This window comes from Hippoglossus stenolepis, chromosome 10 (genome assembly GCF_022539355.2).
Source record: "Hippoglossus stenolepis isolate QCI-W04-F060 chromosome 10, HSTE1.2, whole genome shotgun sequence".
In the NCBI taxonomy this organism is placed as follows: domain Eukaryota; kingdom Metazoa; phylum Chordata; class Actinopteri; order Pleuronectiformes; family Pleuronectidae; genus Hippoglossus; species Hippoglossus stenolepis.
Genome location: NC_061492.1, coordinates 3,730,494 through 3,758,112, shown reverse-complemented (window position 1 = coordinate 3,758,112; position 27,619 = coordinate 3,730,494). Strand labels below are relative to the sequence as shown.

General features: G+C 44.5%; 1 protein-coding gene across 3 annotated transcripts; it reads left to right on the top strand.

Moving 5' to 3' along the window:
- Positions 1-603: 603 nt before the first annotated feature.
- On the top strand, positions 604-25,075 carry rab11fip5a (RAB11 family interacting protein 5a (class I)). Of its 3 annotated transcripts, none has more exons than XM_035167523.2 (6): positions 604-1,350; positions 12,996-13,501; positions 14,781-15,309; positions 17,729-20,044; positions 21,492-21,648; positions 22,547-25,075. In XM_035167523.2, exons 1-6 carry the CDS (start codon positions 974-976, stop codon positions 22,802-22,804), a joined length of 4,143 nt encoding a protein of 1,380 aa, XP_035023414.2. In that variant the 5' UTR covers positions 604-973; the 3' UTR covers positions 22,805-25,075. The 3 variants fall into 3 exon arrangements, with proteins under 3 accessions (XP_035023414.2, XP_035023415.2, XP_035023416.2); XM_035167524.2 differs by having other exon boundaries at positions 605-1,350; positions 17,990-20,044; XM_035167525.2 differs by lacking the exon at positions 604-1,350 and adding an exon at positions 3,201-3,347.
- Positions 25,076-27,619: the final 2,544 nt, after the last annotated feature.

The following is a 27,619-nucleotide window of genomic DNA, read 5'->3' as shown; positions in this document are numbered from 1 at the left end:
ATGTTGTCCAATCAGCAAATATATCCAAAATATGACAAAACAAATGTTCGGGCCACCTTTGGCTCACGTGGGTCCAGTGGGTTGGGATCATAGACTGGATATAGAGGTCGGGGTAGAGAACCAAGGGGCCGATGGTCATTACCTGGATCTTGTCAACATCAGGTTTTGGACCATCCAGTGAGAAAAGTGACCATCGATCAGAGAATTGTGATTATTTGACCTTTGAATATCTTTGAAAAGTTTGTTGTGTATATGAATGCTTTTATTGTTTGGACCCACATGTTTGTATTTGTTTGTGTCAATAAAACAACTCACCGGGCAACTATAAGATGATTGGATTGTGATGCTATTCTATGATTTCATTCTTCTTATTCTTCATCTTTTACTTTGACATCTTTAACAAGGTATGATTTGCTTTCTGAACTTATTGAAGTACTTTGAACTGGATCAGTTTGAAAGGTGCAACATGAATAAAGTTTGAATGATGGATAATTCTCCCTCGTTCCATCCAGTTTGAACCGAACCTCGCACTTTAACTTGTGTATCGGAGCCGAATCCGATGTTTGACAGACACTTCGCTTCAGCCCACATTCCAGCAGAGGCGTGCACGGAGCCGTGTGCACGCGCGGCCATGTGTTGAACTTCCTGCAGGAGAAGGAGGGTGGAGGCGTGACGTCGCTGCCCGCAGAGAGGCCCGTGCGGCGGGGGAAGGCAGCCAGAGACGCGCCGTGCGGGGACCGACGCTGCCGCTACCGCAGAGCAGAGCAGCGAGGGCGCGGAACCAGCCGGGCAACCGCGGCAACTTCCCCCCGCAGACAACCGGACACAGCAGACGGCCATAATGCGGCAGCGCCCGCCGAGCCCGGAGCTGACGTGACAGCGCACAAACCGGAGGAAGCGGCACCCCCCCTCTCCCCCGGTGGCCTCGGGGAGCGCGGCAGCTCGCTCGGTGCGTCTGGAGGCGGCTGCAGACATGTCCTCGCTAACCGTGGAGGACGAGCAGACATGGGTACCGACGCACGTCCAGGTGACGGTGCTCAGGGGCAGGGGCTTGCGGGGCAAGGGCAAGCACGGCACCAGCGACGTGTACGCCATCATCCAGCTGGGCAAGGAGAAGTACTCGACCGGCGTGGTGGAGAAGACCACCGAGCCGGAGTGGAGGGAGGAGTGCTCCTTCGAGCTGCAGCCCGGCGTGCTGCAGGGCGGCGGGCGGAGCGGGTACCCGGCCGGGGGCAGCGAGCTGGTCCTCACCGTCATGCACCGGGCGCTCATCGGGCTGGACGTGTTCCTGGGCCAGGCTGTGGTTCAACTGGATGAGGTGTTCAACCAGAGCAGATGGGTGAAAAACCAGTGAGTTCATCTGACTGTGCACGTCATATGTATGTGTGTGTGTGTGTGTGTGTGTGTGGTGTCAACCTGCAGATGTGGTTGCAGCTGCATGCACGAGCCTCATCTGCCTCCTTCTACCTCCTGTGTGTCTGCCTGTGTTGTGTAGTTTGCTTCCCAGTTTGTTCCCAGACATAAACACAGCTGTCAGATCTGTGGTGCTGCATCAGGGCCCTGCAGACACACCCTCCCTCCTCCCACCGAAATACCAAACTAAACTCTGACCATAACACATCCCAGTAAGGCTGCAGGCCCCCCATCCCATCCCATCCCATCCCCACCTCCCACACCAGGCTGGTTGTTTTGTTGTGGCTTCTCAAAATCTTGTTCTCCCAGTGGTCGAGGCGTGACGTAGAGCCGGGTTTGGATTAATGGCCTGTCCCAATTCTCTGGGATTATCTAACAGTTTCATGATCTCTAAGCTCCAGGGTATTTTTAGAATAACATGTTGTTTTTTTTGCACAGTAGCCCAACAACCGCACCACAGGCGTGGACGTGCAGAAGAGACGTGAAGTTTGTACGCAGCCTAAACAGTTCCACTATTATTTGGGACCAATAAGTGATAAACTATGCAGCTTTTGGATGCTGCTACTTTAGTTTAAACTTTTGTAATATCCTACAGATTTCCCAAAATTCCTTTTAACATCTCGTCTTAAGTGTATTTCTTGTTTTCAGTGGAGAGATCCGACTTCCTGCTTATTTAATTAGTATTACTATTTTAGTGTATGATCCTCTGAGCTCCTGACACTTGACCAACTGTGGTTGAAATGCAGATGAACCAGATTGACACTCCTAGCGTGCACACACTGATGGGCTCCATGCCCGGTGCACTCACGTACACTTCGCATGTGGAAACAGGAATTGCTCGAACAATAGTTTGTCTCCTGTGCATGAAAACTGCACAACAGCTGTTAGCAAAGACATCAGGATCAGTGACATTGGTAATTGATTATTGTTACGTTGTGTTTTACACCGGGGGGGTAGGGGCTGGCTGTTTTCTTCCAGAAGGGGGGGGGGGGGTCATGTGATATGAGCCTGACAAATCAGCGAAGGCCGAAAAAGACCCAATCACCAAGTGGTTGTCTCATGGTTTCCAAACGACTCTGTTTCTGCTCGTCCAGACTAAAAGAGTTTTCAAACTAAAACGGGGCCAGCAGCGTTTTCCAAACTTCTCAGTTTTAGCAGCTCTAAAACTGCAGAGTTGATTCGTGTTCAAAAGAAAACATAGTAGTGTGGATTTTCTCCCCTGATTTAAAGTTTCATCAAGATTCATGAATTATATCCTTGAAATTTGGTGAAAATGCCAAAAACACCCACCTCACAATGTTAAAGATGTAATAGTCAAAGTCAAAGTCAAAGTCAAAGGACACAGTCAAATGTCAAATGTGCAGGACGTAGACGGGATTGAAATGCTGTTTCTCTCTGATCCCCGGTGTAAACATATAAGTAGACAGGACATACAAGTACCCAAAAAACAGAACATATAAGTATGCAGCATAATAAGTACTCAAAACACAGTACACAGTACGACGTAGTACAGCGAGGCGTCCGTACGTGCAGCCATCTTGGATGTAGAAAGATAGGTTCTCTCTCTGACCACCTTCCACCAAGTTTCGTGAAAATCTGTAAAGTAGTTATTGTGTAATCCTGCTGACAAACAATTAAACCATGAATGAAACCACTGGAGCTTAAGACATAATCTTGTAAGGTGTCATTGCCACAACCAGGACCTAAATGTTGGTTCTTTACAACACCCTCCTCCTTCATGACATCCTGTCAGCACAGATCAACACAAAGGTTCCTCTCCCCCTCTCGTGGTGTCTGTGTCCTTCTACGGCACTTGACAGACGCGACTAGCACCCGACCCGACTGAGCTTTCACTCAGACGGGCCCGTGAACACGAGATGAAAGGGGAACCAGTCTTCTCCCGTCGGTCACTGTCGCAGCCGCTCTGCTTGAAGGTTAGACTCTGTGATGTTGATGTGTCAGCAGTTTGGTGCTTTGGTACAGTCATGGTCGCCACGTGGTGGTTTTCAATGAAACCGGGCTGAACACTTCCAACTGGAGCCTGAACGATATGGATCTTAGGAGACGGATGTCGAGGCAAATATTGGGGAGTAAAACATTTCAGCTGGCGATCTATCAAGTTCCTAAGATTCCTAGTGTTTTACAGTTAAACTTCAGTATAAATAACTACAATATAAAAAGAAAACACAAATACAATCAAATATCTAGCACCTGAATTAATTGTTTATTCTGTAAAAGAAGTTTTCATATTGGCAAACTTAAATGTGTCATGTGGCAAACGTCCAATATGTCTGCAAGGGCTCAAACTGGCACATTTTTTATTTGCCAACCAGTACCGGTGTGTCTTTATTTCCCTTTAGGCAATACTCATTGTTCACATATTTCAACCCTTAAAAAAAAAGCATCCTGTCTTCTTGCTGCTTGGTGCTAAAGGAGAAGTTTGACATTAGATGACTTCCCACAAATACACAGTGTGACAGTGGGACAATTATAGAAGAGTCATAAAGTGTGAGAACGGACTAAAGTGTGAGAACGGACTTGCCACCTGGGTTAGACAGGAACACGTAAAGCTACTGCTATTACCTTTGTGAGAAATATATTACGTTTGTAGGATTATTACATTGAAAGCTGCAGATTTGTGTTACGTTTGTGGTTTATCACGTTGGCGGGTTTTTACAGAATGCATCAATTTAAAGTGCTTTCTTCACAGCTGTTTGCTGAAGGTGAGCTTTATTTGCGTGGGGATGAATGGCGGCAGTCAAATCTGATAATGAAAACAAACACAGCAAGCAGTCAGTGCACGGCTCAGGTGGAGGAATGACAATACAGCAGCTTTTAATGAGGATTCACCTCAACACAAAGTCAGGATACATTTACAGATGACTGCTGTGATCTGTCTTTTCAAAAGCACAATAAAATGCCATCACTGGGTTTTTCAGCGTTACGTTTCTTCTTGCAGAGGCCGAGGGCCGAGGTGTCTCCGTTGGTTCTGCCAATACTCTGTCACTTTACAGTTTGTAATATTTATAAAGCCCCTTTAGAGGAGGTGGAGGCTTCAGGGTGATGTAGTGCTCGGGGTCGTATATTTCAGCAAATGGAGACGTTTCAGGTTGAAGTGGCTCCTTCTCTCCTGAACCTCTGACTTATTTTATTCTCTCCAGGATTCATCAGTTTTCAAACAGTGTACTTCTGAATCAGCGTGTTCCCGTCACAGTCAGTGGGAATGAAGGAGGAGGTTCGATGTGGATGTGGTTTATGCTTCATAATAGCTCCACAAGGATTGAAAGGAACAAAATGATCAGTTTGGGACTCGAACACAAAGTTACGAGCTTCACGACTTCAGATTTGTGACTCGTTTCCTCTGAGCGTTGCAGAAAATGATTTGTCGATATATTGTTTATCAACAGAACCAATTTGGATTCATCATTTAAATCCTTTATCCAACAAAAATGACAAACTGGTTTTACTTTCTTATGATGAAGCTTTGCTGCATCCTGTAAATTTAATTTGATGCTATAATATTTAATGTAATGAACAAACTATGATGAACATATAATGCGGGCACAGTTTCTTCACACCTAAGTGGTCAGAACAGGAAAACATCCACATGACTGCGCTATTCAAAACATGCCTCAACACGTCTGATCTTAATCAGCAATTGGTGCATGTAATGAAGTTAAAGTTGAAATAGCTCGGCCTCAGACGGGCGGCACGAGAGGAAGCAGTGGCCGAGATGGTTTTGCATGTGAAGCTTTCAGAGTAGAGCAGATTCCTGTAAAGGTGGGCGTTGAGTGAATTCCCCAAAAGGGTCTGGGGGGTGGGGTGGGGGGGGGCAACTGCCAAACGTCACCAGATCTTCGCAAGCAACACATTTTACTCTCTAAATATAAATCTTCTTGAGTTTTGTACTTTGTCAAACACAGTTTCCTTCATAATCAATTTTTTTTCCCCGGCTTTTAGTTGCAGATCAGGGATTTATCACATATTGGATAGTCCGTGGTTACATTACGATTTAGATGCTGCATTTTAAAACTGCTCCTGTCTAGTTGTCCTGTAGTCATATTGTCTGTCTATGATAATAATAACTTGAATTTATACAGAGGCTTTCGAGAGACCCGAGGACGCTTTCCATGTGTCACTGTAGAAAGCCAATGTCTGATGTTGTTCTAGGCTCTGAGTGATACTGAACCTCCATCTGCTGAGTGAGGCAGAACGTGTGTGTGTGTGTGTGTGTGTGTGTGTGTGTGTGTGTGTGTGTGTGTGTGTGTGTGTGTGTGTGTGTGTGTGTGTGTGTGTGTGTGTGTGTGTGTGTGTGTGTGTGTGTGTGTGTGTGTGTGTGTGTGTGTGTGTGTGTGTGTGTGTGTGATGTACATCCAGAAAAATCCTCTGCTATGAGCCGACAGACTCAGTCGCTGCAGCCAAGAGAGAATACAGTCTAATGGACATTTTAGATTACATAACTGTACGACCTGACGAGTCATCCACCATCAAATACATGTACGGCTGCTGTTTGGAGGTTTTGTGCAGTGAAGACGAGGAGATGCAGATTTGTTCATCAGACCAGAACAACCAGACGGATAAATCTAGGTCACTGTGGCTTGTTTTTGTTCCTGCAGGTCGTCAAAGCACCTTTAGCCAACTAGCCAACATGCTAATGTGAGCAAAGCAGCAAGTGTAAAGCAATGATGGCAACTAGAGTCAAAATGAAGCTGTTTTCAGACATGACCTGTAAAATCCGTAGAATTGGCTACTGAGTTTACCCAGAGTTCACTTTTCACACATGCACAACTCAGCAGGAGGTTTTCTTAGAACCTGCTGAGCGTCTCACTCTGACGTTTTGCGTTCACACATGCACCTGCTCCGGAGAAAACACTGAGGAGCAGTTCAGTGCTCGTCTGAAAGCAGCTTTGGTTTCCTCTAGATTTAGTGCAAATCAGATGTGATCCCAAGGTCATTTAAAGGATAAAACCTGTGAAGTGAAACTCAATGAATCAGATACAAGTTCTCTTTATAAAAGAAGCTTGGAGTCGTACATGAAGAAAGATGAAACAGGCTGTTCTGCATTGTATGTTTTGTTTTATTTCCTGTTGGTTTATTTTACCTCAAAAATAATGAAATAGAAGTTATAACTTTCTTGAAGGTGTTAGTGTAGAGATTTAGCGCTGGAGCATTCTCACACAGATCTACATTATAGGTGTTACACGGCCTGAATTTGTTGATGAAGCATTTAAACACAATGTTCACTGAACTCTGTGACGCAGAAATTGGCCGTGAACAAGATAATAAGTGTGACGTCCAAACGCATTATCCTTTATTATGTATTGTTCTCCGGATGCTTCTGCAGGTGCAGCACCTGCGTCTGTTTCTGGTGATCTGCTTTTTGCCCAATGACTCATTTCACTGTTGCATAACACAAAACACCCGTTTGTATTCAGTGGATTTTAACACTAGGTTTCCAACAACATATCATTAACAGATGAAATGATTTATAAAGGAGATGTGTCAGGTATATTGTGGGCAAAAATAATCTCATTAATACGTTGACAGAGTAACTATCCTGAGATTCCGACATAACATCCCAAAGTTTTCTCATTCAGTCATCGGGAAATAATTGTTTTGTGATCTCAAGGAAACACGTCAGCAAATGTTCAGCAAACTATTTAAATTGCAGCATTAGTTCTTGGAGTCGGCCACAGGTTGGAATGTTGAAGGTGCGGTTGCCGGCTGTGGCTCAGGAGATAGAGCGGGTCGTCCTCTAACCAGAGGGTTGGTGGTTCGATCCCAGTCCCGCCCATCTAATTGGTGATCGCTAATTGGCACTGTTATATCCAGCTGACGACCCTCAAAGGATAAGTGCTGTAGAGAATGGACAGGTGGACACTATTTCTGTGTCTCAAATCAGATATATTTGTCGGCTTCATGTTGTACGGATTCTACTCACCAACGTAGTGCACGAATTCCAATACTAAGAGGGTGGTGCGGTCCCAAAGAACATGGCCAATGTGCACTCATCGGAAATGACGATAGCTAAAATATCTGCCGGCTGCTCACCTCACTTAGAAGTTCATGTTTTGCTATCGTGTGCTCTCTGTCGTGTTCTCCTTCCCTCAATATCCGTTTTCGCAAATTTGAAAATATTCTCTTTTGCCACTGAGCCAAGATGGCAGCTGTTGAGTGGGAGAAGTGTCCAACATGTGACACTCGATGTCCCCGTACTCAAACTATAACATGGATTTAAATTGAAACGCAGCTAATGACTTAATTTAAACATTTCCAGTCTTTCTGTCACTCGGTCCCTGACGTGTGGTTTAAGGACACAATGCTGGGTTGTTATCACGAGGGGAAGTTAACGCTGAGGTCTGAGCTCATCGAGTCCAGATGTGGAATGTGCTCTGGGACTCGCAGCCTGTCTGCTACTTCTGCTGAGGAGGCAGGAATCCAGGCCACGCCGTTACCCACAGTGCTCCTGGAGGGTTCGCTGGCCTAATTCTCTGAGAGACATGTAACAGGAAGTGTCAAATGAAGCTCAAATCAAGGGGCGCCGATTACCCGCCTTGCATCTTTTCTGACACAGCGTTTCTGCGCCGAGTCGCCGAGCGTCTTTGGCCGCCCGTCAGCCGCAGCCTTTACAGTTCGTCCAGCACCGTTGGGTTTATTTGGACTTTGCTGCTAACATTTCTGCTGAGTCAGCTTGTTTAATTGGCAGACAGAATAAAACTTTATAGTCATCAAAGGTCTAATGTCTGTTGGGGACTCACTTTGGACAAAGATACAACTTTCTAACCTGGTTCGAAGCTTCAGAACTTTCCTCCACATCTCAGATTTCTGTTGTGACCACAGACGGAGACTGTGTTTATAAGTCTGATGAATAGTCGTTGATGATAGAGTTTTGTAAGTGATATAAGGAACTGGGGATCTCATCCAGGCTCTTAAAAGTGGCATGCATAGATTTAAACTTTCTCAGTGACGCAGATATTTAAACGCTGTAAAAATAAGACCAACTTGGAACTGACAACTGAAAGAAGATGGACACCAACTGTCTCTGGCAGTAGCGTCTCGAGGGGTTGTTCTCTACTTGACTACTTCAATTTATCTTCGATCATGGGGAAGTGTAAATCATTTCCGGGACTCTGATATTCCTTCAAATTTGTTGCACTTAACAAAGATCTTAAAATGTACCTTGTAGAAACCCGCTGAACCCTGTCAATCTTCCTGCATGATGATAATTTCAAACTTGGCACGAGATGGACATTTCCCCTGTAGACTCCGTCATCTGCTTATTTACATGACATCCTCTACATCCTACAATATTCAAGGATTTGCGAACTTGCGTAATAATCAAAACCGGAAGTAGCTGTCCAAGATGGCGACACCTCACCTCACACATTTGTGGTTGACTCAGATTTTGCAGTGACACCTTGAGCCCTTTGACTCCTCTGCTGAAGGAGAGTGTATCTCAGAGCAATCAAACCTGAAATTCCAACATATTCGGTGAATAAAGCCCTGAATTCCTCAGCTGACACAGATCCTTTGCCCTTGGCACCGCTTTTACTTCAGAGAGCCTCTTTTGTCTGGATCTGATGCCACCCAGGCTCCCAGATCCCCACTGAGGCCGAGCACACGCTGGATAAAATAAGCTGATAGCCTACTTGTCTCGTAATTTCAGTCCCGTCCTGTTTCTCTAGCAATCTACTTGCTCCACAGAAGACGTATACTTTGCAAGCTGAAGACTAAGATGGCAGCTGGAAGAGGAAGAGGAAAAGCAAAACCTGCTCTCTACTCCTCAGTGGGTCAGTGAGCAGGCCCGAGACGAGGAGATGGTGTCACGCTGGGACGGGGTGGAGGGTTGTGATTTCCTGTTTTTGCAAGATGGGGAAGCAGATATCCTGTCATGCTCTGCAGCTCTGGACGGGGATTGTGCATACAAAAAGAAAATACTCGTACTGACAAATTAAAAAGAAAAATCTGTTTGAACATTTGCAGGTTGTTGTTTATTACCCATCATGCTTCACAGTGCCAGGTCAACAGCCTGGTGGAAGTTGTGCAGGCGTCTGTGTGGGATGATGCATTTGGGAAACTGGCTCCTCTTCTGTGACCGACTGTTCTGCCCGAGCACGCAGGCTTGTTCATGCATCACGTGACCCACAAGCCCAGGTGCACGTGTATAAATAGACCTTTGCATCGTCTTCACAAACAAAAGACAGTTTGTGGCTGATTGAAAAATAGTAAATGGAATTGTACGAGTCAGCAGAAGCAAATCATTTCCTCCTGTTATTCAGCCTGCGTGGGTCGAATTAAATATAAAAACTTTAAAGCATAAATGCAAATAGTTTGTGCGAGTTCTTCTAGGACTTCTCAGACTAAGAATAGTTGCCGTAAATTTCAATGTGTGCACGGTGGAATCAATGATGGCGGCTGTAGTAGCAGCTCGACGTTTGCAGCGGAACGCCTCGCACAGCTCCCCTGGTCCTGTGTTTGGAATGTGAGCCCCACCTCGGAGGCAGGGAGTTGGCCGCCCGGTCAGGAGGAGGACTGATACTATTGTTGGAGCATCGGTGTGAAACTCGAGTCCACACCTAACCGGCGTCTGAGGCAAGCGAATACAAGCGTAGTCGCAGGAGCAAGAGCCGACACCAAACAAACAAATCTGTGCTGCTTCAGATTTAAAAGAAAAGAAGAGAACAAACCGGTTTAAAGCTCAGGAATTTACTTTGCTTACTCATTGCTTGATAATCTGGTTCCAGGATTTGATTTGACGAAATGTAAAAAAACTCATCTGGATTAATACTAAGCCTCTGTCAAGTTTAACAAATACAAAAACTTTTCCACTGCTTGTATCCACATGGGAGTGTCGCTCCTCCTCTCGTTTCCCTTTTTTGACGCGTATAAATGACAAGTGGGTTTCTTAACGTGTGTTTATGTGACGTGATGTTTTGTTCCCGTGCAGCTGTAAAAAGCAGCAGCAGCATTCCTCTCCTCCGTCCTGCGGCTCCACCTGCTTGTTATTCCTGAGTCGCTCTGGAAGTTCTGGCGTTTGTTTTGCTAATTGTTTTTCCACGGCCGCGTAGTTTCCTGGGTGTCACCGTGTTTTTCAGGGCTGAACTCGAGGTCGGCGGCTGGATGACGCTGATTATACGACAACCTACACTTATACCAGTGTTTTTACTGGAGCAGAGAGTTTTCTTGTCTCTTTTCCTTTGTGTTCAAACAAAACCAAAAAGGACCTGGAAACAAAGCCACTGATTTTGTATGTGACTAGGAGGCTTTTGGGTTTGACTCAAATCTCTTTCTTGTTTTTAAACCATCCTTGCCTCGTTCCTTTACATCCAAAAGTAAGCTACAAGTGTAACGTATCATTTATTCTGTCATAACAAAGTCTAAATCTGCCTGGAACCTCAAATATTCCGAAAATGTCTGTAAGTTCCTATAAAAGAAGAACAAACCTTTAGCAGTAATCTCTGCTCAGGGTTGTAAAAACGTTGTTTCACTCTTTATGCAGCAGGAAAACTGTATAAGAAATAAACCTGTAATGTGGATTTTAGGGATTTTATCATAACTTCAACTGCAGACTGGATTCATGTCGTGGAATCACATAGTCACAGCTCTTTACTCAGTTTTCTTTCACGTGGGAGCTTTCATTTCTTCTGCTTTTACTTTCTAACCTCTGTTCTTGGAACATTTCGCAGTCGCACATTTGACGTCCCACAACATGACATTTAGGTTTTCTTGTTGACTCGACAGAACAGGATATTGTAGTCATTCCTGAGGTGTTACCCCCCCACACACACACTTATATCTCTGACATCCTGTTTTATATTTATGCATTAAAGCTGTATATAGTTCAGAGTTTCCCCCAACACACACTGTGATTACAAAATGACCTGTGATTGCACTTAATATCATTAAGGACAAACAAATAATACACATTTAGGGAACTGATATCTTTGAGTGTGTGGAATTTGGCGCAGCCTTGGTGGAGGTATGCGCTTATATAACTCTGGCTCCATTGTAGTTATATACTATTATGGAACTAGGGTATATAAACTTGCACCATACCAGAGAACGATTGTGAATCTGGTTGCAGGTATTTGTCAGCCTCTCGATGCAGGAACTCGGAGTCTCTGTGGTCGAGGTGCGATTTGAAAATAGCCCGGCAGCACAGGAAGTGAAAAAATAAAAGCAGCTCTCGGTTTGTCGCCCTCGCTGCAGAGCAAAACCCCCCGTTGGCACCAAGTGTCAGAAACATGTATTCGCTGGGGGGGGGGTGGAATTTTCCTCTTTTTTCTTTTAAAACCAGTCACAACAGACCAGATGAGACTTTCCCATGAGTCACAGGGAGGTGTCATGGTGTCATTGTTCCTCGCAGCGTGAGCAGGGTTTCTAAGAACTGCTGCTCTGTGCCCGTCCAGTAAAGGAATTTAGAGCAGGGGCAGAATCTGTTTTTTACCGAGGGTCTGTTGTTGTAGCTATGTAGGACACGCACCGTCAAACCAGAGATGACCATTGTTTTACTTCTTTGTTCTTGTTTAACGCGGTCTGATTTAAAAGAACAAGAGGCCTCCCCAAGGCATTGTGGGATGTTTGACCACACACAGCTGTGTGCCGTTAGTAGGACGCACACACACACACACACACACACCACACACACACACACACACACACACACACACACACACACACACACACACACACACGCAGACATTTTAGCCCATTTCATAATTACAATCATTCACGTTACTTAATGCCGAACTAACTCATGACTCGTGTTGTGTGTGTGTGTGTGTGTTCCTATTGCAGGTGTCTCCAATTATTTTCATTTAAAGATTCATTCAATCAGAAACACTGGATCTTCTTGTTTAATAACACGTCATGATCACTTTTTTTTTAATATTATTTGAGCTTTGACTCTGATAAAGTCTGAACACTACATTACCCATGATCCTCGACAGCAGTTGCCATGGAGAAGAAGTCACTCACAAAGCAGAGGTGGTGCTGAATTTAAAAATGCTTTGTCATTATGGTGGAGAACAAAAGATGGAGGCTGGAGCCATAGTTTTTTGAATTTATACAAAATAATCCAGCAATTAATTGATTTCAACTGCTGATCGTCCTGTCAGATTTCTTAGGGATGTTGGATGTTTCTTAGTTTTTATGTATATAGGCTTTAATTTTTTTAACTTTTAAGAACTACAGATTTTCTATTTTTAGTTGTTCATCTTTCATATAAGAAGCTGGAGAAGAGCTCCACCTGTTGAGTCATGTTGTCTATGGGGAAAAAATATATATTTAATATATAATTTATTTTAAGTTTAAAGAGAGAAAGTTGTGGTTATTAAAGTCCTTTTTATGAGCAGAGAAGGATAAACACTTGATATCAAGATATCAGCTTTACAAAGATAGAAACAGAGGAAAGAATCAAATCCTCATGTTTCAGAAGCTGAAACCAGAAATCACTCAGCATTTTACTTGATAAATGACTCATACAGTGAATCAATAATCAGAATTGCTGCTGATTAATTATATCGACTTGCTAGATGACTACAGGGAAACATTCAAGACCATTTAAATGTTTTCTGTTGCAGGTGGTACAGACTCAACTCCAAAACCGGGAAGAAGGAGAAGGAACGAGGAGACATTCAAGTCAGCGTCCAGTTCACCAGAAACAACCTGACCGCCAGCATGTACGACCTCGTCATGAAGGACAAAGGCACCTCCACCTTCAACAAGCTCAAAGAACGCATGAGGGGGAAGAGGAGATCCAGTGAGGAAGACTCCTCCTCGGCCGTCGTGCCAGGTGGAAACGGGTCCCTGGATCGGGTGCGGACCCGGCTGCCGAGCGATGGAGGCGGCGAGGAGGACTACGAGGACGACGAGGGGGGAGAGGCCCGGCGGAGCAAGATGAGGACCTTCTTCCTCAGAGGGAAGCTGAGGAAGTCGTCGGACACTCGCTCCAGCACATCTCTCGGCTCCGAGAGCAGCGAGTCGTCGCGGGGCGGGAGCCTCAGTCCCACAGCGGGCATCAGTGTGGTGGTTTCTGACCTCTCCAACTCGCCCAGCAGCAGCAACCTGACGGCAGACAACTCCCCAGGTGAGAATCCCCAGAGGAGAGACCAGGTTTCCATTCACATTCAGTCCAATGGCAGGTTTCAGTGTCACACTCCAAGATCGCCCATTAAAGTTTCAGAGAGCCTGAAGTTGTATTTTTGCAACACTCAAATATATTAAAAGTCAGTTTTCAATCAATTTATGACAAAGAAAAACATTAAAAGATATATGAGAAGCAGCAAGCGGTGAACTGATCAACTGATAATCAACAACTCAACGATTGGTTTCAGTTCTAATCTGCTGATTTATTGTTTTGATAATCGACCAACAGTCCAAAAACCAAAAGAGATCTTAATCTCTGTTGTACAAAGAGCCGGATACTGCAGCTTCAGCTTTTCAGTGGTGAGCAGATCTCACTCATTCAATCTATATAAGAACTTGCATAACACTTCGGTGAAACGGAAAGTTGTCGGTTTGTACGTGCAACAGGAATAGTGAGTGTGAAACAGGAAGAGGCCACAAATAATCCACTTTAATTATATTTTCTTAACAACGCTTCGAGTGGGTTTCATTTCCACCACTTCTTTATTTACTTATCACATTAGCTCAACAATTCATGCAACGTCTGAGGATTTTTTTTTTTTTTTATCAGATTCTGTTTGAGCTCATTTATTAGGTTGACATTTTAATAATAATAATAATATTCTTTCCTGAACAAAAAGCTTCACAGAGGGAAAAATTGGAGATTAAAAGAACAGTGATCAAAACGAAAGAAATATAATCAGCAACATTGGTTAAAACGTTTAATATAAAATACTGTGTCCGTATCATCCAGCCGTTCGACCACAGTGTTGCTATAGTGAGAATGAATTGGGGGAACGTGTGCGTCTCCACTTCACAACAGACCCACAAAGACTTAATTAAATGTGAGTGAAAATACTCCGTGTGGAGCTGCCGTGTTTTGACAGCCGTGTGGATTTTACGGAGGTTCGAGCTCCTCTGAGTGTCGTCTACTTTGTTAAATCGCCCGATTGCAGAGTTAGAGAGTTAGAGAGAGAGAGAGAGAGAGAGAGAGAGAGAGAGAGAGAGAGAGAGACTCTGCACAGTGAAGCACAGAGCAACAGTTCCCATTATACTAGAACTGAGTAATCACTCGGAGGTGAATTAATCCAGAGATACTGAACCGCCCTGCTGTGAAGAGCTTTGAAGTCAAAGCCATTACCAGGTTTTATCACCCGACTAAGCTGCCTGTAAATTTAATTTAGCAAAGCCATTGATTACCTGCATCCATTTTCCCACTATCTCCGTTTCTCATTTTGCAGAGCACACGGAAGACGCGTCGCCCAAGTCGTCCTCGCTCAAATGTGACTCCGGTGACGAGGCCGGTGAGATCACCATAGTAGTGCCTCAGCTTACTGTGTGCGTTAACGGAAGCCATGCTTACAAAGTCCAGCCCCTGGACCCAGGCTCAGGAAAACCCGTCCACTCTTTAGGCCTGGGACTGTTGCAGAAGTCTTTGCCCGTGTCGGTGTCGCTACAGAACCTCAGCCCGCAGGCGTCCGCCGACCCTCACAAAGCTCCCGCGGGCGACGGGCGCCGCTGGTCCTTTGACAAACCCGGCGAGGAGGAAAAAGCAGCCATAGCGGCGGCTTTGGAGCAAAGCGGGCCCATGCAGGGTGACGAGGAAGAAGAGGAGCGTTTGGGCCGGGCGGCTCTGTCAGAAAGCCAGGGGAAGAAGCAGAGGAGGAAAGGGCCGAGTCAGTCCAAGGACGGGTCGGAGGGGGCCCCCGCTGCCACTGCGGAGAAACACAAGGGCTGGTTCGGATCTAAGGACTCGCACTGCAAACCAAGGTGAGATACACACTGTGATCACAGAGACAAACTAATGACACACTGATCATTTGTTACAGCATCCAACAGGTGATGGATTATCTTTTATTTCATTCATAAATATGAATGAAATCAATTTGGTGAAAAGCAGCTAACGCGCTCATGAGCCTGTCGAGAGTTTGAACCTGCACTGGTTGGAGTTCTCTGCATCTCCGCTCAACCACTCGGGTCTGATCGCACGTGATCTGTTCTACTTGAGTTGTGTTCTGGTAGAAAATGTGGGTGTGCCGTGAAGGAATGTGTTTGATGTGCAGGCTGACACATTCGCAGCAAACGTCTAAACACAACTTTACTCGAGTTGACGATGAACTATCCGATGTTAACTTTGACTTTTCAGTTTGCTTCATGTCCCATCTGCTAACATGGAGTTTTAGAAGGGTTTATGACCTGTACTGCAGCCAGCCACCAGGGGAGTTTTGGGGAGCTGTCGCGTCGTCCATCTTTATATCCATGGTTAGCCTAGCTTAGCATAAGAACTGAAAACAGGGAAACCAACCAACCAACATCATTAAATCTCAGAAACTAGCAGCTATTTTGTTAATTTAAAGGAAAAGTATCTCAGCGCAAAGGAGAAAGTAAAGTTGTGTTTTCTGATAAAACTTAAAGACGTAAATTCTTAAAACGTCCTCTGCTCCCTGAGGGTTCAGTTTCAAACTCCACACCCATCGTGTCATTACGTCGAACACGTATCATGGTGGTTGTTTACTTTTCACTTCCTGCGTGCCAGCATGGCGGCGAGACGCTGCCTCCAGCTCTGTGCACGTCCGTCCTCGCCCCCCCCCCCCGGTCTCTGGTTACAGCAGGTATCTGCAATGCAGATGGAGGAGGGCGCTGCTCTCGAGAAATTAGCTCCATCAAGCTTGAAGCGTCGCAAACGCTGTAACACGGTTCAGAGAGAATTTCAGTTTCATCGGAAAGATGAGGATGTGGGCTGGAGTATTGGTCTCTTGGGGGTGGTGTGTGTGTGTGTGTGTGTGTGTGTGTGTGTGTGTGTGTGTGTGTGTGTGTGTGTGTGTGTGTGTGTGTGTGTGTGTGTGTGTGTGTGTGTGTGTGTGTGTGTGTGTGTGTGTGTGTGTGTGTGTTTCCACACTGCTGCTCCGTACGTTCTTTGTGTTGGTATCTAATATAAATCAAATCTTTAATACCAGGTCTCCAAAAACACTTACTAACAATTATTTGCAAATTTTTTTATCAGTTCATTGAACCAAGACAAGAAAAAAAAAATCACAGAGTCATAATATTTCCATCCGCAGCAGAATAAAGGTCTGATAAGCGCCTGCTGCTCGAAGCGAGGTCAGCTATTCTGGACCATAGTACACTCAATACCTTTCTGCCGGCGCTGTAACTTTACGTTTTCATCGCTTACACAACCACACGCTCGGATCCTCGGAGGGGGAGAAGTGCCAAGTTGGCAGCGGCAGCACAAAGTAATCACTACACTCAGCTGCAGCTCCTGCAAAATATCAGTGAAAACACAGGTGAGGCACAGAAATACGTGTTTTAGGTGCGTAAATGTGCAAAAAGAAGTATGAGGCATTTTAAAAACTAATACAGTTACAGATGAGGACTTTATGTGATTTATAAAATGTTTCCAGTTGCTCTGACAGCTGGTTTTAGATTTAAAATTGGGGTCAAAACTGTTTTAGAACCCGACCAATGTATCAGTTGGTCGATAATATACCAATATGAGCCTTTCACAGATATATCAGCTTTGTGTTTGTTGATATGAACATTTTATTTTACAGAATAAACGATGTAGAAAAGACAAAGTGCATTTATTATCTCAGCCAACGAGGTTATGTTTTCACCCCTGTTTGTTTGTTTGTTTGTTTGTTTGTTTGTTTGTTTGTTTGTCGGCCAAAATCTACGGAACAGATTCACACGAAAACAGCAAAGAATCCAAATATATATTTCTTTGACATTTTTGTTGATTCCTCAGAGAATAATTCATGGATCTTGATCATCTTTCTAACATCTATGAGGATTGTGTGTGATTTGGTGTTGATTCAAATAAAAATCTGGATCTAGTGAATTTAAATGTGACTTCATAAGAGGACTGTTCTGAGAGATATGTGCTCTACTGAGTATTCATATTTTACTTTTAAAATATTTTGTCTGTTCTCTTTGGTTGTATTTAAGTTTATGGTTCAACTGTAATATATCAAGCCTCAGTTACATTTCTTTGTGATCATAGGAATATATATCGAGGTATTGGCCCAAAGCAATCCCTATTGGTCGGGCTCTAAACTGTTTATATAGACAGGCAGTCTGTGAGAATACAGGATAAAGATGTGAAATGAGACAGAAAACCTCCTGCAGACGTACGGTCGCATGAGCAATCCTCACTAATCCAGAGGACTTTGTGCGTTTCCTTTCACAGCCTGGTGGTGTCACCTAAACTAGACCCCAACAATGATCCCCTCCCCTCTAGTCACCCCCCCTCGGGTCCCCCTGTCGATCTTACCGCTCTGGTTTCTCCGCTGCATCACACTAACCCCTTCTGCCGCTCGCAGACCTCACCACCTCCCCTGTCCCCCTGCAACCCTTTCTTCTCTGTCCTCCAGCACAACCCTTTCTATGACGACTTGCTAACCACTCTGCCCCCAACACCCCCATTGCCTCCTCTGCCCTATCTCTCCAGCTCCCGGCCCCCCATAGCTCAGCTCTTTCCGCAGGCGAGTGACCACAACCACACTGTGACCCACGACAACCCAGCCACAGAGGACTCCGTCGTTGGCACCGATGTTGCAACGAGTGACCGGAGGGCCGAAGTTGAGAAAGGTCTCCTTCCTCTTGCTCCCACGGAAGGAGAGAAACCTTTGAGCAAGGAGTTGTCCAACGCTTTAATGTCCGCTGGGCAGCTGGAGCCAGATTCAGAGTGGGACGAATCTTTTGAAGCGTTTGCAGCTGGCAGGCTGCAGTCTCCAGAGGACCTGAGCACAGATTGCAAAACACAGCAGAACACGCCCAGTGACCATCCGCTGGAAAACTGCAATAATAAAGGAACTCTACTGCCCATAACGGATCGGAACACTAGTGAAAATGACGCACTACATCATCAACCCTGCAGAGAAGACCCGTGGGACGCTCAAGAAGCCACTGACAAATTTGCACAATTCCTTGAAACAATCCCAGAACAGATACACTCTGAAAGCGACAACACAACTTTCAATCCTCCTCCTGATTTATCAAAGCTTGACGCTTGCACGGAAACTAATCAAGCTAACAGTACCACTAACACTAACATGCACCAGACCCCCTGTAACACTTCATCCACACAGCTCATCAGCAGCTCCCCGGATCCTGCTTCATCAGGTCTCGGCAGCTCGGTCGAGGACGAGGTCCACTCCTGTCTTTCTTCTTATGACGATAAACTTTCTGCGTCCTCCTCCGAGGAATCTGAGGCACGGAACTTTGAGAGCCACATTCAACGTCCTGACGCCGCTGTGTCTGAAAACCCAAAGCCCTCAGAATCTGAAGATGACATCACCGACAGGTCAAATGATTGGACGGTGTTTGATGTCGCCCAGCAGACTGTTATTCAGCAGCAGGATGGGGATGGAGGTCCTGACAATTCAGAGGCACCACAGTCCCCGGTGATTCCACATCAGGAGCCTGAGGTCCCGGAGTTGTTGCCGAACCTCTCTGAAGTACAACTAGAATCCAACGTCTCTTCACAGTCTGATGTGTTCAAAAACCTTATTTGGGATTTCTCTGAGGAGTTTAATGATAGTTCTGGAAACAACAATACAGATGTGAACATTCTTGTGACTCCAGATGACGAATTCTCCTCCAAGCTCCCATCGTTGTACGTCCTGACCTCCTCCCCTGATCTGAAGCAGCGTTTGTTGGACACCAGTTTAGGACGACAGGAGGCGAGCCGGTCTAGTCCGGTGTCATTTGGGGCTTTCGGTGAAACCAGACCCAGCCTGGACTTCGACAGCACACTGTTGCACACTCAGGTGTCTGATCAGAGCTCCAGCAGCTTCCTCCAAAGCCTTTATGTCAGCACCGACTCGCAGGATTACCAGACTTGTGCGTCTCACCCATCCTCCAGCGTCTCGGAGCTCGACGAGACGCCGCTTTCTGCAAACTCAACGCTCTGCGGTGAGCTGAGCGACATTCAGACAACTGCTGACGGTGCTTTGGGCCTAGAAAAGTCCACCAGTGCGTCCACGTCATCGAACAGAGAAATCAACCAAACCAACAGATTTGAAGAATACAATGACAAGACAAATTTCATGATAGGGGATGATTTTGGTCTCGAAGTTCTTCCTGCAGCACTTAACGACTCTGAGGAGAGCTGCGGTCCAAAGAGGCTCGGTGAGGAAAACCAGAACGCCGTTTTCGATGACGAGTTCTCAAGATACCCTCAGGCCCAGTCTGCTGCGCTACACCGCTCCCACTCCGAGGGAACCCTGACGCCCGGCTTCGACGAACTCCTCCTGCCCTCCTTCGGGAGCGATCCCGGTGCGATACAGGAGTCCTCGTCGGTTCAACCAGACCTCGCTCTCCCCTCTCTGACCTCCTTAGCTCCCTCTATAACTCTTAGTAGCTCCTCTCTAGTGCTCCGCTCCTTCCCTCCCCTTGCCAGCGCTTTGGCGGGGTCACCACCCAGCACGGCACAAGCTGCTGTGCCAGAGCCCGAGGAGACGCAGGAGCAGCAGCAGCAGCAGGCAGCCAGTCAGCAGAACAGGTGAGGTTGCACATGCTCCGTGAGAAGGTGGAGGGGATCCAGCTTCCAGAAATTTCTATCCTGTTGTCTTCGTCAATCTTCTTCTGCCGCTCCGCTTCTGCCGGCTTTTCTTCTGAGTCGCCAGCTCTCGAGGGGTTTCTCCTTTTGTGGTGTGACCTTGTCTTTGTCATCACTCTCCCACACACACACACACACACTGGTGTTAACAGGACTCCTCTGCAGGTGTCTTGTGTGTGGTAACAAGAGGGGAAAAGGAGCCTCAGGCCAATTAGCAGTTATTATTTTGCCCTGATTCCTTCCTCCACACACACACACACACACACACACACACACACACACACACACACACCTCCCCACAGGGCCGGCAGACACACTCATTTGCCAAAACCTCCACCAGGAAACCAGGCTCGATTCGAGGCAAACAAGGTGTTGTTGTGTCACTGATAGCATTTCCTTTTCACCTCGGGGTAATAACACATTTAACACACTTCTCCTTGTTTGATTGCACCGACGCATGCAATTAAGTCTTTCAGTTTTGAGCTCATTTAATTTCAATTTTCACCAGCGTTTCCTGTAGCGAGGACTCTCACCCTGTCTAACCTGCATCCATGTCTGGTGTCACGCTGCAGGTCTACAGAACAGCCTGCGATAAGATAACGATGGAACCTGTAAATTTAATACCAGGGCTGTCGTGGCATGAAGTTAAATAAGGTTCCTTCCAAATGTAGGTCACCGACACAGGAAGATGTTTTTCCTGTGTTATTGTAATGTTGTAGTTTGAGAACGTCCCTCATGCTGACCTGAACTTAAATAGTAAGACGGCGGCCTGTTTTAACCCATGTAAAATGTTTCAGAAGAGACAAATTCATTTGCTGAAGAGAGATTTAAGTTGAAGTCAATGTTGTGACGCTTCCCAAAGGAAATCAAGGTTGTGTTCTCTGTGATTTTCAGAATAAAAGCTCAGTTTTTAACCTTGTTAACTTCTGAACCCCTGCAAAATAAAGCAAAGCTGTGGCGTCAGTCTCGACATGAAGACTCACTCTGAAGTGTAGTTTAACTAAAGAGTGATGTCTTCAATTTCACATTATTTGATTTGAAGGATTCTTAGATCTAAGAAGTCTTTCGTAAAAAAAAAAAGACATTTGATCCATCTCAGAAAAAGATGTAATAGAAATATCGTTCTTGATTGCTTTTGTCATCTTATTTTTTAAATTAATTTCCATTTTAATCATCTTGAGGCCGTGAGAAATGGTCAAAAGCTCCAGAAAAAAGTTGTAGTCAATCTGTCACACGCAGATAAAAATAACCAAAGACCTGCAGTGTGGTGACCAGACCGGGTTCCTTACATCACTTAAAAGTCGCCCGTATAACAAAGGTGTCGCTGCTGTATCACGTGTAATACCTGACTGTATGAACTGTATGCATTTCTGGCTGTTGTCCCGTCCAGCCCCCACCCAGTGAGGCCCCTGACCACTGCCTTGCTGGCTGAGGAGAAGCGGACTGAGGGCCGGTCAGTGCTGGCCACCGGCCTGGAGAAGCTCAAGTCCACCATCCACCCAGGGAGGAGCAGCCAGATCAGCGAGACGGAGACGGACAGGAGGAAGGTGCAGTACATCTGTCATATTAATCAATTGAATACAAGGAGAAAAATAGAAGAAATTCTGTATTTATTATGTTTGATTTGCATTTTAAGCGTTAGAAATCAGTATGTTTAGATTTATATGATTTCTGAAAAGCTCAATCAGATAAAAAGGTCATTTATCCGGGAGAGGACATTTGGTTTCGATTGAATCGTTTCAGCCGAGAACAGAAATACAAACAGACATTAACAAAAAACAAGAATAAAGAATATAGGTAAGAATATAAAATAGAAAAGGTGGTTCAAAAAATATGTGAAAATAAAGTAAATACAATAATTCAAAATGTATAAATCAGAAGATGATAATAATAACAGAACAACAATAATAATAATCATTTGAACAATAACACTTAAATAGATTAATAATTTCTACCTGCTTTAAAACAGAGGAGGGTAAACCTGACATAATGGGATTAGTGACTTAAATGTATTTACACAGATAATCTATTAGAGTTAAATGAACCATACATTTCTGTTATGAGGCTCTATACTTTCATAACTTACAGATTGATAAATGAAAACTAAGAACGTTCCATCACTGAGCGAAACACATTATTCTGTTGGCACAGAAAACACAGATCCCGTTGATTAATTTCAATTTAATCTTCATTGAATTTAACAGAAAATTTAAATATTGATTAAATTTAAATACATAAAAAATGTTGCATTCTGCCCCTTTGTCCAGATTCTTTCTTCTTTCTCGATCCTTTAACCAAGTTTTGTGGAAATCTGTTCAGTAGGTTTTGCGTAATCCTGCTGACAAATATAAACAAACAAGAACCAAATGGACACGGGGGTGGAAACATAACCCTCACACCGCTCTTATCCTCCGCTGCTTCTCTCTTTCACTCTCTCCGGCTCAGTCTCTGACGGAGGGGGCGGGCTCGTACTACCACCTGACCCACAGCGAACTGGTCGCCCTGCTGGGGCAGCGGGAGGCGGATCTGCGGCGGCAGGGGGCGGAGTTCGAGCGTCAGCGGGTCCTGCTGGCCAAGCGGGAGGTGGAGCTGAGGAGGCTGAAGCCGCAGGTCCGAGATCTGGAGGACTACATCGACACGCTGCTGGTGAGCATCATGGAGCAGAAGCCCACGCTCCTGCAAGTGCGCTCCAAGCTCAAGTGACGAAGGCGGGGGGGTGGGTGGTTTGCAGTCCGATCCTCATCTGTTCACTCTTAACCTCCACAACAGCTCTTTAGTCTTTTCACTGCTACGCTGTCCTTTTTGATACCAATATTTAGGCACCGAGAGATGTCGAGGCCACGAGTTCGGGCCGGCGTGCGTTACTGCGCTGAAACATCCTCGTCTGAAGGTGGCTGGGGCGGTTCTGAATGTAGCGGGTCCTCAGGTTGTTTTCAGGTTCACACGGCGCGTTGGTTTTTTTTACGCTCACAGAGGAGTGGGCGGGTCTAAGGACCGGGTTCTTCTTGGGTTCTGAGGGTCCCGACTGTTGAAACACGGATTCCTCCTTTTCACCTCACGTCTCACTTCTATCACCTTATCACAAGAGAGAGGAACTGCAGAGGTTTCAGTCCATAACAACGTGTAAGCAACCGATATCTCACGAAGACCATTAAATCCAGATTGATGCATCAGTTCCAGTTTCTTTGAGGCAGACATTGGTTTCCGTTTATTTCAGTGCAGCTTGAAAATCCGGGTGTGGAGACTTGAAACCAGCTCGAGAAGAGAATCTATAACAGGTCACATCTTCTCAGCTTTTGCCTATTTTTCTTCGCAGATATGATTAACACACCTCTGACAAACTTATAAATAAGTAAAGAAATAATTAGCGCCATAAGTTTCAAATATCCGCAAGTGGTTTTTCTTGCTTAACTGAAATGAAGTCGAGTCAGTAGCTGCCTAAGGACGGAGAGTCGAGCTGAGAGTGATTCATTGTTTAATTCAGTCTTTAAAATGTTTTTTAAAAAACTATTGAAAACCCACAACTATTTTATTTAATAATTCCCAAATATTAATAAATAGTCTCATAATATCTCTTGTCGTGATTTAGAGAATCATCTCCCTGATGCACAGTTTCTATTTAATGGGTCAAAACGTGACAAACCATCCGTGTGTTTCTGATCACGACCCTTTTTGCAGATATACGTTGTTATGGATCGACTCTATTCAGATGCATCGAGTGCTCTGACCAAACCAAATGAGCGGCGTGAGAGCTCGGCCTCGCCACCCGCACGTTTACGGGGAGGCGATTGTAGCGTACGAATGTTCAAAAGTGTTCTTAGCCACCAGGTGAATGGTTTTCCTTTCCTACGCAGGATAAGTGGTGTTTATGCTTGTTTTTCCCTCTTGAAATTACCCATAATGCTCAGCCACATAAGCTAAACTGACTGTCGCACGGCTCACGGTGTTATCAAGCGAAGACGGCATCACTCAGTGTCACCGCAGCTCCTCGGATCTCATGCTTCTGCCTTCTGCCCATGTGGTCGACACGACTCCGATGTGCTGGTACTTGATTCCCACTCCCCCCGTGTCTGTGTGTCACATCCGCTTCGCCTCAGGCACGCATAGCGCTACAGCTTTCAGGTGTTTATAAAGGGATATATACCACATGTTACAGCATATATGCCAAACGCTGCCTTATTTTTTGCTTTGTTTTGATGCTCATTAAAAATCAAGCACTTCATTTTGCTCGTCGGGGCTCGGGGCAGGTTTTGAAAAAGAAAAGCCATCTGTTCACTGAATTTTCTTTTTTGTTTTTTTACTTCTTCTGATGCTTTGTTATGATATTGTTTGGATCACTGCACAAAAACAAATTGTATGCATACCAGTAGAAACTGAGCGTAACAGTGATTTCCTGTGACATGCCAAAAAAAAGCCTTGAAACTTAATCCATGGAGCAGATTGATACACCATGAAGTATTCTGATATTCTGATATGATGCCACTTTTAACAGCATTCGTGGATGTTCTTGCACTATTCAACCATCAGAACATGACTCTTCTGTACCTGTCTGTCTTATGTCGGTATAGTTAGATCTACTTTACACCGTACTGCACTTTCTAATCGCTCTGTGATTTTAGCACTCGGCCTTTGACACCACGACAACGACTAGCCAGTGAGCTTGAAGCGTTACAAACTCGCCCATCACCGTCTTTCCATGTCAGTTCTCGCTATGCGACGGCAATACCAAGTGCGTAGACGACTGTAGAGACATATTCAATGTGACTCGGCACTTACGAAGCGCAGTCCTCTCCCACGTCTTCCATTTTGAGAAAGGTTTTTATTTAAACTGATTGTACCTTGTCCTTGATTGTGTAGCCAGTGGAATGTGCGTAAGGTAGTATGTAAGATTGGAAAGTTTACAACTCGTGATGCAATTCTGTTTCACAAATTTTGTATATTTAATAAAGAATATTTTGTGTTTCTTGCTCACTATATGTTTGGTTGTGCATCTTTCTTCGGTGGTGTCTTGTTGTGTGTGTTTTCAAGTTTGCAACTGCTTCCATTTCACTTAAACACATGAACAAAACATTTATATATTTTAAATAAACATGCATCCACTTTCACGTATTTTTTATATCAGTCTTTGGAATATAGGTCTATAATCTAAAACAAATTACTTTTTGTTACAGACTTTTTAACCTGCAACACACAACGTCACCACTTGATGTCACTAAATCCTACACACTGAACCTTTAAGAAATATTTAATTAATTGTCCTTTTCCCTCCCTCCTCCACGGTGGAAATGCTTGATCTAACTCATCTTAGTTAAACTGGTATAAATAGTCCACCACATGTTATTTAAAGTGATACACCCCCACTAACAGTGACGCCTCGGACACCTGAGCTGTCACAGGAAGAACTGACCAATGCTGCAGTTATTAATCAGTTCTTTACTGAGGAGAGATGATGTTGATTCATCGCATGTATTAATGTTGTTGTACTGAAATGTAATGTGCACTGTTTATTTTCTGTCCACCCCCTGCAGAAGTGAATACAGATTTTTTTTTTTATTATTATGATTTATATCCATGGGCATTTTCAATAAAGAAAACATTGTATATGAACGCTCGCATGCACATAAGAGGGGTAAAGGAAATGTTCTGTAAAAGGGGGTTGAAACAAAAAGATAGAAATAAACAAATTAAGTTAGATTAAAAGAATAGTGATTAAATAAACAGCAGTTCCAGTGCATAGAGAATCAAAGACATTAACGTTTGTGTTGTATTAAAATATAAAAGGAATGGATCTTTTATTAACTTCCCCCACACACACACACACACACACTAATGAATACTGATTTTTTATTTTTTTATGATGATTTATCCATAGGCATTTTCAATACTAAACAAAAACAATAACATTTTATACAAACTCCTGCATGCATGGCAATAAATACAGAAAAAAAATATTAAAGCCACCACTAGGGGGCTATGTTATCCTCTTTAAAGCCACAGGGGTGTGAAGTAATGAGAAGGGCTTGGAAGTAAATGGCGGTGGTTTGGGTGGTGCACCTTGACGTTGGTGGCCAACCAACAATAAACGGACCAAAGAAGAAGAAGAACCCAACCACCATGGGGAGACGGAATAAGGGAATGGAATAGGGGGCTTGCTCCACTCGAGGCATCGACCTGGTATTGCGGTGCCTCCAGGAACGGTGCACCAACACAGTAGATGGCGTTAATGCACCTTGGCGTTCAAACAAAGAAGAAGTATTAATACTCACACTTTTCAAATCAGGAGCAGGATCTTGAATCCCATTCTGAATTTCACATGGAGCCAATGAAGAGAAGCTAAGACAGGAGTAACATGATCGTTTCTTCTACTTCTAGATCTAGAAAGCTGTTCTAGAGACTTGTTTTTACGTGTTGGTCAAGCTCCGATGCGATCCCCTTAGTAACACAACCGCCGTTGATCTTAAGTAAACAGAGACACTAGAGAATTTGTAAATTTGCAGACCAGAAACCACAAGACACTCAACACCAACATAGCAACACACACCTACGCACAGCTATGTACGCTCGGGGCCCATGCTTCGCCTACACGCGTGGCTACGGTGTAGCTTCAACGCAGAAGCATGAATTGGGCGTTATCCTTGTTAAGAGCCGGCTAGCTTTGAAGCATAAGTTACCATGGTTACTGAGCAGAAATTAGTTTAAGCCAGAGTCATGGAACAGATCTCTCACTTAAATATGCCAGACTTATCAAAGTATGCCAGGATTTGAGATTAGCCACTTAGATGTTGATGATGCTTTGATGGTATCCTTTGGTTAGGATCAACTCGATGTTCATCTTGCTCTTTTTATAGAATTAGTTTTAAAAAATATATAAACAAATAGAAAATCTTTTTCTTCTTTGTTCGGTTTATTAGCGGATGGCAACCAATGTCGAGGTGCATTGCCGGCATTAATAAAAAAACAACTATCTCATTGTTACATAAGCAATGGAAAGAAAATATGCTTTCAAATGTACCTTTGAAGTTCCTCTGGAACGCTATGTATCATAGTGTCGATGTGACATTACATCATAAGGATAAGGACATCAAAGAGGTTCCATCAGAGGAACAGTGGTAATGTACCTTGACCGTTGGTTGCCTACCGCCAGTAAACCGAACAGGACACCTGGCAATGAACCAAACAAAGAAGAAGAAGACGTCAGAAGTCTATATAAACCCACGTACAGTTTGAACTTGGAATTTAAACAGTTTTCAGAGAATTTTCCACAATATTAGAGTCAAAATGGAACAAGGAGACGGACTACACAGCAACATTGTAAACGGTAAGTACTTTGATCATTATTTGACATGGATCACTCTGATGTACAGTCTTTCCAAAAGCTATTAAAGGATGACTTATTTACAGATTAATCTTATCAATGGTAAAAGTAATATATTTCTCTCTCTTATATGCAGTTGGGACGATTGAACTTCATCTAAGCAGACATATGCCACGAGCTGATGATGAAGTTCAGATTATTGC

What these genes read in the sequence shown, in the direction of transcription:
- rab11fip5a (XM_035167523.2), top strand. Translation starts at nt 974, where the DNA reads ATGTCCTCGCTAACCGTGGAGGACGAGCAGACATGGGTACCGACGCAC. An exon ending in AGCAGATGGGTGAAAAACCA is followed by an intron (nt 1,351 to 12,995) that starts GTGAGTTCATCT and finishes TTTCTGTTGCAG; the next exon opens with GTGGTACAGACTCAACTCCA. An exon ending in GCAGCCAGTCAGCAGAACAG is followed by an intron (nt 20,045 to 21,491) that starts GTGAGGTTGCAC and finishes TGTCCCGTCCAG; the next exon opens with CCCCCACCCAGTGAGGCCCC.